The sequence below is a fragment of the Bubalus kerabau genome, chromosome 17, assembly GCF_029407905.1.
Source record: "Bubalus kerabau isolate K-KA32 ecotype Philippines breed swamp buffalo chromosome 17, PCC_UOA_SB_1v2, whole genome shotgun sequence".
Lineage (NCBI taxonomy): Eukaryota > Metazoa > Chordata > Mammalia > Artiodactyla > Bovidae > Bubalus > Bubalus kerabau.
Genome location: NC_073640.1, coordinates 18,671,629 through 18,684,278, shown reverse-complemented (window position 1 = coordinate 18,684,278; position 12,650 = coordinate 18,671,629). Strand labels below are relative to the sequence as shown.

Below are 12,650 nucleotides of genomic sequence, written 5' to 3'. Positions count from 1 at the left end.
TTGTGATGCATTCTCAGTGAAATGCCTCATACAGTGCTACAGTGAGTATTGAGATAGGATGCCCACCTCTGCTTCCTAACCTGTCCTAAGTTAGGGTAAGAAGGCTGGGCCTTTATACCCCCCACATTCATCAGTTATTGGCTATAGGCTGTCCCAAGAGCCTCTGTCAAGGAAAACAAAGCAGGCAGAAATAACAAACACCAGAAATGACAAAGAAGATGTAACTATAAAGTATATATTAAAAATCAGAAGAGGTTAAGAACAATTTTACACCAATGAATTTGAAACTTAACAAAACAGACCAATTCCTATGAAAACATCACTAAAACAGATTCAAACAGAAAACCTGATTACTTCTCTGGTAGGAGCTATGATGTCCAGATCCTCCTTCAAAAATAAAGGATTTATTATCCTAATTTCTGAGAGTGCCTTCAATAGATGGCTGTCAGCCCCTTTGGGGCACTGCATTAGCTAAAGAGAGTAGACTCAACTAAGATCACTCCTCTCTTCTTGACACAAAAATCCTAAATGTATATAAAATAAATATGTAAAGCAAAACAGACATGTAAGGAGAAAGAGACACACCCCAATTTAGGTTGGAAATGTCAATTACCTTCTATAGTGAGTAATAGAAAATGTAGGCAGAAACTCAGAAAATTTAGAGATGACCTGAAAAGCATTACCAATCAAGTTAACCTAATGAAGTAGAAAACACTTCAACAAGAGCAAAATACAGAGTTGCCGTACATGCACAAGGAACATTCACTAAAAGAGATACTAATCTGGGCTATAAAAGAAACCTCCCCAAATTTAAAAGAACAGAAATGATACAAAGATCCTCAGACTAAAACTGAACTAAATTAAAGAGATACCTGGAAAACACTCAAACATTAGAAATTAATGCACTTTAAAATAACCATGGGGTTAATGAAGAAGTTGCAAAGGAAATTTTTTAAAGTTTTTAATGAAATAAAAATACAACATAAAATTTGTAGGAGACAGAAAAGGCAGAGCTTAAAGGGAAATGTATAGCATTAAATGCATATATTAACAAAGAAAAAAGATCTAAAATCAGTAACCTAAGCTTCCACCTTAACTAGATTAAAAAAAAAAAGATTAAAGCAAACAGAAGATAGAAGAAAATTATTAAAGCAGAAATCAATAAAAAGATGGTTCTTTGAAATGATCAACAATATTGATATACCTCAAACCAGGGGAAAAAAGGAATAGACACAAATAACTAATATAATGAACGAAACGGAAGACATCACTACTGATTACACTGACATTAAAAGCATACTTTTTTAAAAATATGAGGAATTATCTATGCCCATGAATTCAATAAATTAAATTAAATGGACCAATTCCTTAAAAGATTTGTTGTTGTTCAGTCACAAGTCATGACCGACTGACTCATTGTGACCCCAACAGATTGTAGCATGCCAGGCTCCTCTGTCCTCTACTACCTCCCAGACTTTGCTTAAATTCATGTCCAGAATGTTGGTGATGCTATCTAGCCATCACTTCTCTGCTGCACCTTTCTCCTTTTGCCTTCAATCCTTCCCAGTATCAGGCTCTTTTCCAGTGAATCAGCTCTTTGCATCAAGTGGCCAAAGTACTGAAGCTTCACCTTCAGCAACAGTCCTTCCAATGCATATTCAGGACTGATTTCCTTGAGGACTGACTGGCTTGATCTCCTTAAAGTCCAAGGGACTCTCAAGAGTCTTCTCCAACACCACAATTGGAAAGCATCAATTCTTCAATGCTCAGCCTTTTTTATGGTCCAATTCTCACATCCATACATGACTACTGGAAAAATCATAGCTTTGACTATATGGACCTTTGTTCACAAAGTGATGTGTCTGAGTTTAATATACTGTCTAGGTTTATCATAGCTTTCCCTGAGTCAGCATCTTTTAATTTCATGGCTGCAGTCACCATCCACAGTGATTTTGGAGCCCAAGAAAAGAAAATCCTTCACTGCTTCCAATTTTTCCCCTTCTATTTGCCATGAGGTGATGGGACTGGATGCCATGATCTTAGTTTTCTGAATGTTGAGTTTCAAGCCAGTTTTTTCACTCTCCTCTTTTACCCTCATCAGGAGGCTTTTTAGTTCTTCTTCACTTTCTGCCATTGATACAAACTACCAAAACACACATAAGCAGAAATCAATAAACACTATATCTATTTTTTAAAGTTCAATTTTCATATTAAAAACAAACTTTCCACCAAAGAAAACTCAATGGAGCAGATGGTTTCACTGGCAAATTTTACAAACATCTAAGAAATAATACCTATTCTATCCAGTATCTTGAAGAAAAAGAAGAGGAAGGAATATTTCATAACTCTTTCTAAAGGTCAATATTTCCCTAATGCTAAAACCAGACAAAGACATTATAAGAAAATAAAACTACAGGCCAATATCCCTCATAACACAGATATAAAAATCCTCAACAAAACAGTAGCAAATTTTGTGCACAAATATATAAAATAGATAATATATCATTACCAAGTGTTTTTCATCCCAGAATGCAAAACTAGTTCACTGTTTGAAGGGGAAGAAAGCAATATAATTTACCATACTATTAAGTCAGAAAAACCATTTTATCCTCTCAATAGACACAGAAAGATAATTTGACAAAATCTAACATCCACTGTCAATTTTTTTTTAAACTAAGTAAACTATGAATAGAACCTCCTGAACCTATTAAAGGGAATTACTTAAAAAAGAAAAAAAAACTACAGCTAACACATACTTAATGGTGGGAGACTGAATGCTTTCCCTCTAAGATTAGGAACAAGGTAAGGATGTCCTCTCCCACTGATAATTTTTACCATAATACAGGAAATCTTTTTTTTATATCTGTTTTAATATAAGATCTTCTTTTTAAATTTTTTTAATTGAAATATAGTTGATTTACCATATTGTGCTAGAAACCTTAATTAAAGTAATAAGCCAAGAAAAGAAAAGAAAAGGCATACAGACTGGAAAGGAAGAAATAAAACAGTCCCTATTAGCAGATGACACAGTAGTCTAGAAAATCTATACACACACACACAAGCTCCTAGAACTAAGTGAATTCAGCAAGTTCAGCAGGATACGAGGTCAACACAAAAAATCAATTATATTCCTATATAAATGCCATGAGCAATTGGAAATTGAAATTCTTTTAAATATCACTTAAAATAGATCCCCAAAATGAAATTCTTATGTATAAATATAACAAAGCATGCATAGGATCTGTATGCTGAAATCTATGAAAGAGCAATGGAAGAAATAAAGGAAGACATAAAAGTAAAGACACTGCGTTCATAGACTGGAAGATCCAACCTAGTAAAGATGTCAACACTCCCCAAAGTGACCTATAGATTTAACAACATCCCTATCAAAATTCCAACAGTATTTTTTGGACATAGATAAGATGATTATAAACTTTATATGAAAGAGTAGAGGAGCTAGAACAGTTTCAAATAATTTTGGAAAAGATGGCAAAGTTGAAGGTCACACTCCTGATTTTAAGACTTATTATGAAGCTATAATAATCAGGATAATGTGGCACTTGCAAAAAGACAGACACATAGATCAATGGAACAAAAAAGAAAGTCCAAAAATAATCCCACACAAATACAGCTGTTTGATCTTTGACAAAAGTTTAAAAGTAGTTCAGTGGAACGTGGTCTTTGAAATAAACATTACTGTTAGAATATTTGGTCGTATGGCAGTTCTATTTCCAGTTTTTTAAGGAATCTCCACACTGTTCTCCATAGTGGCTGTGCTAGTTTGCATTCCCACCAACAGTGTAAGAGGGTTCCCTTTTCTCCACATCCTCTCCAGCATTTATTGCTTGTAGACTTTTGGATCACAGCCATTCTGACTGGCATGAAATGGCCCTAACCCTAACCTCATTGTGGTTTTGATTTGCATTTCTCTGATTATGAGTGATGTTGAGCATCTTTTCATGTGTTTGTTAGCCATCTGTATGTCTTCTTTGGAGAAATGTCTATTTAGTTCTTTGGTCCATTTTTTGATTGGGTCGTTTATTTTTCTGGAATTGAGCTGCAGGAGTTGCTTGTATATTTTGAGATTAGTTGTTTGTCAGTTGCTTCATTTGCTACTATTTTCTCCCATTCTGAAGGCTGTCTTTTCATATTGATTATAGTTTCTTTTGTTGTGCAGAAGCTTTTAATTTTAATTAGATCCCATTTGTTTATTTTTGCTTTTATTTCCAATATTCTGGGAGGTGGGTCATAGAGGATCCTGCTGTGATGTATGTCAGAGAGTGTTTTGCCTATGTTCTCCTCTAAGATTTTTATAGTTTCTGGCTAGGCATACACACCAAGGAAACCAGAATCGAAAGAGACACATGTACCCCAATGTTCATCGCAGCACTGTTTATAATAGCCAGGACATGGAAGCAACCTAGATGTCCATCAGCAGATGAATGGATAAGAAAGCTGTGGTACATATACACAATGGAGTATTACTCAGCCATTAAAAAGAATACATTTGAATCAGTTCTAATGAGGTGGATGAAACTGGAGCCGATTATACAGAGTGAAGTAAGCCAGAAAGAAAAACACCAATACAGTATACTAACGCATATATATGGAATTTAGAAAGATGGTAATGACCACCCTGTATGCAAGATAGCAAAAAAGACACAGATGTATAGAACAGTCTTTTGGACTCTGTGGCGGGGGTGGGGGATGATCCAGGAGAATGGCATTAAAACATGTATAATATCATATAAGAAAAAAAATAAACAAATATAACAGCATGTAAAACAAACAAACAAAAAAAAGAATATTTGGTCATCCGTATGCAAAGAAAAAAAAGAACCTTGACCTAAACCTCACACCTCATAAAATAATTAACTCAAAATGGATTATAACCTTAAATGCAAAACATAAAACTATCAAACTTTTAGAAGAAAACATACAACAATACATTCATGAACTGCAGTAAGCAAAGAGTTCTTAGAAATAAGACCAATAGTATGATCCATAAAAGAAAACAGTCTAAATTTAAAATCATTTTCTTTGCCAAAAACACTTTCAAGTGAATGAATAGACAAGCTACATATGCAACGGAAATATTTGCAAATCATATATTCAATAACAGACATATCCAGAATGTATAAAATGTAAAAGAACTCTCAAAACTAAATAACCCAGTTTAAAAGTGAGAAAGAATTTGGACACTGCCCCCAAAAAAGATATATGAATAGCAACTAAGCTCATGAAAAGACACTCAACATCATTTGCTATTAGGGAAATGAATATTAAGACCATGGAAAGATACCACTACATGCCTATTACTGTACCAAGAGACTTGCATTTGTTTCAGTTTTAGTAAACAGGATTAAACATAAAGTAAACATCTTTCAAAATGATATTCTGGCTTTTAAGAAAAAGATACATATATGTTAACAATATTCTTCTAAAATATATAATTACAGACTAAGTTTCTCAAGTAAATGGATGACCAGAAATCTTCCTGATGAAGTTAAAATACTTAAGCACTGGTAGAAGATAACATTTCTTAAAATTTTTCTTGCTTTGCAATTATACTAAGCAGAAATTTGAAAACAAGTTTCAGTTCAGTTCAGTTCAGTCACTCAGTCGTGTCCGACTCTTTGCAACCCCATGAATCACAGCACGCCAGGCCTCCCTGTCCATCACCAACTCCTGGAGTTCACTCAAACTCATGTCCATTGAGTTGGTGATGCCATCCAGCCATCTCATCCTCTGTCGTCCCCTTCTCCTCCTGCCCCCAATCCCTCCCAGCATCAGGGTCTTTTCCAATGAGTCAACTCTTCGCATAAGGTGGCCAAAGTACTGGAGTTTCAGCTTCAGCATCAGTCCTTCCAATGAACACCCAGGACTGATCTCCTTTAGGATGGACTGGGTGGATCTCCTGGCAGTCCAAGGGACTCTCAAGAGTCTTCTCCAACACCACAGTTCAAAAGCATCAATTCTTTGGCACTCAGCTTTCTTCACAGTCCAACTCTCACATCCATACATGACCACAGGAAAAACCATAGCCTTGACTAGACGGACCTTTGTTGGCAAAGTAATGTCTCTGCTTTTGAATACGCTATCTAGGTTGATCATAACTTTCCTTCCAAGGAGTAAGCTTCTTTTAATTTCATGGCTGCAGTCACCATCTGCAGTGACTTTGGAGCCCCCAAAAATAAAGCCTGACACTGTTTCCCCATCTATCTGCCATGAAGTGATGGGACCAGATGCCATGATCTTCGTTTTCTGAATGTTGAGCTTTAGGCCAACTTCTTCACTCTCCTCTTTCACTGTCATCAAGAGGCTCTTTAGTTCTTCTTCACTTTCTGCCATAACGGTGGTGTCATCTGCATATCTGAGGTTATTGATATTTCTCCCAGAAATTTTGATTCCAGCTTATGCTTCTTACAGCCCAGCGTTTTTCATGATGTACTCTGCATAGAAGTTAAATAAGCAGGGTGACAATATAGAGCCTTGACGTACTCCTTTTCCTAATTGGAACCAGTCTGTTGTTCCATGTCCAGCTCTAACTGTTGCTTCCTGACCTGCATACAGGTTTCTCAAGAGGTAATTCAGGTGGTCTGCTATTCCCATCTCTTGAAGAATTTTCCACAGTTTATTGTGATCCACACAAAGGCTTTGGCATAGTCAATAAAGCAGAAATAGATGTTTTTCTGGAACTCTCTTGCTTTTTCCACGATCCAGGAGATGTTGGCAATTTGATCTCTGGTTCCTCTGCCTTTTCTAAAACCAGCTTGAACATCTGGAAGTTCACAGTTTAGGTGACATCATTACCACATGACCCGGTTTTGACTCCCTGGAGATAAGCCTTCTTCAATATCACTGGCACAGGGATAATTTTGGTCTATGACTGTATGGACTGAACTGCCTTTCCCCTCACCCAAACCCTTATGTTGAAGCTCTAACCCAAAATGTTATTATATTTGGAGATGGGGCCTTTAAGAATGTAATTAAGGTTAAATGAGGTTATAAGAGTAGGATCTTAATACAATCTGACTGATATTCTTATAAGAAGAGGAAAAGACATGAGTTTGTGGCTATGTGAAAACATAGCAAGAACTCTGCAGTCTGCAAGCCAGGAAGAGAGGTCTCACCAGAAACCAACCCTACTGGTACCCTAATATTGGACTTCTAGCCTTCAGAACTGTGAGAAAATAAATTTCTATTGTGTAGGTCACCTAGTCTATAACATGTAGTTATGAGAACCCAAGCCAACTAATTCAATAAACTAAAAAAATATCTTCCTCTTTTCCTTCCTTTAAAAACCCCACCGAAATCTTCATATACTGAACTCTTCATACAATGAGATTCTATATGATTTTGCTTGTCACTAAATTTCATCATTGTAGTCATATGTGCACACTGTATGTGCACATACGAAAAAAAACAGTATAAGACAAACCCCCCCCCTTTTTTTTTTTACTACAAATAGATTTTCTATGTATCAGTTTGGTTATGTGTCAATTCCTATATCTTCGTTAGTTATGGTATATCTTTGTATTAGTCTGCTCAGGCTGCCGTAACAAAATGTTGTAGATTAAGTGACTGAAGCAACATTTATCTTCTCACAGTTCTGGAGGCTGGAATCCCTGATTAAGGCTCTAGCCAATTTGGTTTCTGGTAAGAGGGCTTGCAGGCTGCTGCCTTCTCATCAGGTCTTCACCTGGCACTTCCTCCATGCCTGTGCTCTCTGCTGTTTCTTCTTATAAGACACTAATCCCATCGGGTCAGAGTCTCACCCTTATGACTTCATTTAACCTTAGAGGCCTCATCTCCAATACAGGCACACTGTTCAAACCACAGCACATGTATTTTGAGGGAAACATTCAGTTCATAACCATCTCTAAACATAACCTGCCTTTCTAGGCTATCATTTAATAAAATGTAGAGCTCCCAAACTCCAGCAAAAGAGAGAGACAATAAAAATCTGCTTGGTACATAAACATGGAGATAAAATGCAACATTTTTAAAGTAAGTCAATGCTCCACAACACCATTCAAGTGCTACAGAAGACTTGGTCAGAGAAAACAAAATGTAAATTACAGGAATGATCTTGAGGAGTTTCAGAGGCTAGATCTATGCCTGAAAGATCAGGCAAGGTGCAATGAAAGCACAGTTCTCAATCACCTGGGCACTGGAGGTAATCTGGGAACAGATTGGGTGCTACTGGGTGGTCTTCCGGGGAAATAATATTTCAAAAACAGAACTCCCCAGCTGAGAGAGATGCAAACTGCTTTCCTTTTAATTTAGTCAACATATGGTCACACAGTAATCTCAGCTATGATCTGTGCTTTACCACATTCCGTGGAAAATCTACTGTAGACAATTACATCCAAAAAATAGGTGTCTTAATAGGTAGCCACAAAATGAACATTCCCAAACCACTCCTTGGGAATCTACTCCCCAGCCAACATACTACAGAAAAGACTTCTTGCTGCTGTTGCTGCTGCTAAGTCACTTCAGTCGTGTCCGACTCTGTGCGACCCCATAGATGGCAGCCCACCAGGCTCCCCCGTCCCTGGGATTCTCCAGGCAAGAACACTGGAGTGGGTTGCCATTTCCTTCTCCAGTGCATGAAAGGGAAAAGTTAAAGTGAAGTCGCTTAGTCGTGTCCAACTCTTAGCGACCTCATGGATTGCAGCACACCAGGCTCCTTCATCCATGGGATGTTCCAGGCAAGAGTACTGGAGTGGGGTGCCATTGCCTTCTCCGAAGGACTTCTTAGGTTTCACCAAAATGTTACTACCGGTAAGAGAGACTAAATGAAACAGTATTATGTATATACTTTGTTTTAACTACAGTTGTTTTAATCTGTCCCCTTTTATCTTCAACTCAACTGCCAGATTAATCTTTCCAGAATTCCACTGCTCCACTATTAAAAATTGCCCCTCTGGCCTCCTGAGTCAGGTATAAACTCCTTCACCTAGCAAATAAGCAAAATCTCCATAGACAAAACCCACCATATTCAACTTTATCTTCACTACCAATCACCACATTTGCCCCCAGAAAGATGCTTGCTGCTGCTCCTTGCCTGATGTGAAAGCTCTTCTTCCCTCTCTCCTCTCCACTTGGCATACACAGCCTTTTCATTCTTTGTGTGTTACCTCCTTCACGAAGCATTCTCTGATGACATCATACACACATGGATTCTTTCATCAGCCAATAATTATGCATTCAGAACCATTATTCCAAAGACTTCCCTCATGGTCTTGTGGTTAAGAATCTGCCTTTATTGGCAGGGGCCCCGGGTTTTTGACTCCCAGTCAGGGAATAGTGGAACTAAGATCCCACATGAAGAGGGTTAACGGAAGGCTGCTAGCCACAACTACCGAGCCCTTGCAACGCAAGGAAGACCCAGCAAAGCCAAAGAAAAAGAAAAAGTGCATTTAAAAAAAAAAAAAAAAAGAACCATTATTCCAGAAGCTGAGAGGGCTCCTTCCTCCTAATTCTTTTTGTCCACCACTGTCTGTGACTTAGGTTTAATAATCTTAATACTGTCCTAGTCTCTCAACGAGTCACTTTATTCTATCAGTGGAAAAGGCTCCTAAAATGCTTTATTTACTAGTTGGTTCTTGTGTGCAAATGTCAATTTAACTGTTGGTAATTTGTCCTTAGGAAGCCAAATATACACATCATGTATCTTTCATGGCACATGGTGAAGGGCTACCTTAATATTAACTGATGTTAAATATGCTTTCACTTGTAGACCTTGTTAATACTTTCTGAGGGATAGAAGGAAAGAGTTTCAGTTGCCACAATTTGTCCTTAACTTTAACTTGTTACACAAATATTTATGGAGTTCCTACTATGTGTCAGATACAGGTATAAATATTCTTTTACTCTAGGGCCTTAATCATGGGTGTTTCCCCAGCACCTATCACAAGCAACTTGTTTAAATAGTGTGGTAAATGAGACTCAGGTGATGAACAAATTAGTAGTAGATGGGCAAGGTTATTTCAGAGCATGATAATCACTACGGAGAAAATAAAACGGAATTAATACCACATACTATGCAGCTGTTTACAAATGTGGAGATTTCGTTATCAGCAGAGTCAAGTGACACTATCCGCATGGCTTGGTGGTAAAGAAGGTATCTCTGTAGTCAGATGTGTTGGGCTCACCACCCTGCCTCCCTCCGTGTGTGGCTCTGAACAAAGACTTTAACCTCCCCCGCCTCCTCTTTCCCATCCCGCATGAGGTGATTCGAGGATTACAAAGTTGGTACGTGAAGAGTTTGGTGCTGTGCCTGGCAACTCGGGAAGCGGGTCGGTAACTGTTAGTAAACATTACCGTTGGTCACGTTAACTCACCTGATGCTAAAGGCAGGTGAGAACCTCAGGCTCGCTCGGTCCCGAGCCTCGCCCAGGTGCGCGCCCGCCCGCCGAGACAGGTAGTGGAGCAGGGCTGAGGAGGGCGGAGTTCTGACCTTGAATTGAGGTCCTAGGAGGTTGAGGGGTCAGGGCCCCCTCTCCGTCTGCGAGAGCAGACGGAGGTGGGCAGGCGGGCCAGGGCTGCCGAGTCCAGTGGGCGGCAGAACCCCGTCCCTCCCTCAGGCGCAAGGCCTCGAGGACTCGGATCTGCTCACCCCCCTCCCCACGGGGGCAGGGGAAGGGCCGGGTTCTCCCTCCGCGCCCGCCTCTCAGAGCGCGGGCGAGGCGCCGGCGCCCCAGACCTCCTGGCCCCGCCCCCAGCCCAACGGCGGCCCGCGGGGCGCACCGCCCACCCAGGGTGCGAGGCCGCGAGCGGGCTCGCCCGGCGATTGGCCGGGAGGGGTGCGAGGGGCACACGGGCGGGGGCGGGGGGCGGGCACATGCGCGCAAGCAGCGCGGCCGGCACGCGGCGCTCGCGCTCCCAGCTTAAATGAGCCTGGGATCCCAGCGCCCCGCACTTCACCCGGGTCCGCGCTGCGGTTGCAGGCGGCGCGGCCGGTGCCCGTGCTGGCCCTCGCGTCCGCGCTCTTGGGCTCCCAGGCGGTCGATGGGACCTAGCGCCGTGGAGCAGGAGGCGGCGGCCGTCGGGGGGCTGGGTCAGCGCGAGAGCCCGCCGGGGGGCTCGGGCATGGCGGGCCGCAGGACCTGAGCCCTGCCCCGCGGGGAGCAACCTGGTGGCGGGCGATGGGGACGGAGCGGGGCTGCAGCCGCGCCAAGCCGTGAGCGCCCCGCTTCCGCCGCCGCAGCCGCCGCCGCCTCATCGCCGCCTCGGCCCCTCGCGAAGCGCCGGGCCTCTTGGGATCATGGCCTTGGAGCAGCTCTGCTCGGTCCTCAAAGGTAAGCGCCCGGGGCCGCGGACGGCGCCCCCTGGGGGTGAGACCGGCCTCTTCGCGTCCCTGCCCGGCGCCGGGCGCCCGACGCGCCCCTTTGTCTGGCACGAGCGGACCGCGGATCCCCGCTCCCGCCGGGATCCACTTGTTCCCCGAGCGCTTCTTCCCAGCCCTCTGCGTGTGCCTTGGCGGGGGACCCGGGAAGCGCATCGGGACTTGGCGGCCCGGCCGGCCCTGCGAGCCGTGCCCTCGCGCGTCTTCCTCGGAATTTGGTACATCGCTTTGCAAAGTTGTAGGGTTCGTGTGAGTGGAGCGAAGGCCGCTCTTTTCAGCATTAGTAACAGAAAGTCAGTCCCAGCGAACAATAAAAAGCCCAGCTGGGGCGTCGCGGAGCGGTTCTCGAAAACCCCGCGGTGGCGGGCGGCGAAACGGCCTTGCCCGCCGGCCGGGTCCCACCTGCTGCGGCCACGGAGGCTGCGGCACCACTGCGGGCGCCGCGACCCGGCCCGGGCCGTAGACGCTGCTCGGGGCTGCGCCCCGGCGTTTCCCAGGACCTCAGATACCCTGCCGCCGCTGTCTGATTCTTTCTGATTTGTTGTACCGGGAAATAAAACAGTCGGCTTGCCAAGTACACAAAGCTCCAAAACATACTACAGCTGCTTTGCATTTTCCAGGAGGTGTAATATTAGATTAAAATTTATGTACATGGGTAATTAAGATTGTGATTCAAAGTTGTTTCTGAAAATCGAACTGAATAAATCCTTTTTTTCGGCCCTCGGAGGAAAACATCACTACCAATAAAGGGCTTCTCTTTTCTGCTACTGACTTAGATTGAAAACTGAATAGCTGTGTATTTGTAATGTTACGAAATGTTCTCTTTTTCAAAATATAGGGTAAGGCGTTAAGGCATTGACTAGCGGTACCATATATCGCTTTTCATTGTGTCTTAATATTTGTACAGTGAAAAATGTTGGGTTTTTCCCACCCATTAACACTTTTGAATTTTGTTTTACTGGAAAATTCAGTTTAATTTCCATTAAATTTTAATTGCAAAAATTACTCCATATATTTCTAAATTTATAATTGAGATATCAGCAATTTAGCTATCCACTGTATATGTATAATTTGTACAAAGGTAACCTAGGACTTTGTTTCTCAGTCACTCCATAAATCATTAATGATTTCCTCATTATATTGAAATGTTAAAACTCTGAAATTAATTTCTGTAGTCTTTCCTGTCTGTAATTACCAATTTACATCGCCATTCCTTGGAAATTAAGATTTTGTTTTACTTTTTCAAAATAAATCATTCGCACAGTAGGGTTTGTGATAGTGCTCCTTATCTGAATTT

General features: G+C 41.7%; 1 protein-coding gene and 1 long non-coding RNA gene across 7 annotated transcripts in view; one reads left to right on the top strand and one right to left on the bottom strand.

The window, feature by feature from the left end:
• Positions 1 to 10,679, bottom strand: part of LOC129631599 (uncharacterized) — an 80,387-nt gene extending 69,708 nt beyond the window's left edge. Inside the window, exon 1 of the long non-coding RNA XR_008704129.1 lies at positions 10,350 to 10,679. This is a non-coding gene — a long non-coding RNA (uncharacterized LOC129631599). The remainder of the gene's footprint in view (positions 1 to 10,349) is intronic.
• The window catches only part of NETO2 (neuropilin and tolloid like 2), a 70,792-nt gene continuing 66,790 nt past the window's right edge, over positions 8,649 to 12,650 (top strand). Inside the window, exon 1 of one of the 6 annotated variants that reach the window (XM_055552733.1) lies at positions 8,649 to 8,787. In XM_055552733.1, the coding sequence (XP_055408708.1) occupies positions 8,670 to 8,787 (118 nt within the window). In that variant the 5' untranslated portion in view covers positions 8,649 to 8,669. The other 5 variants (XM_055552732.1, XM_055552735.1, XM_055552734.1 and 2 more) reach the window with 5 other exon arrangements.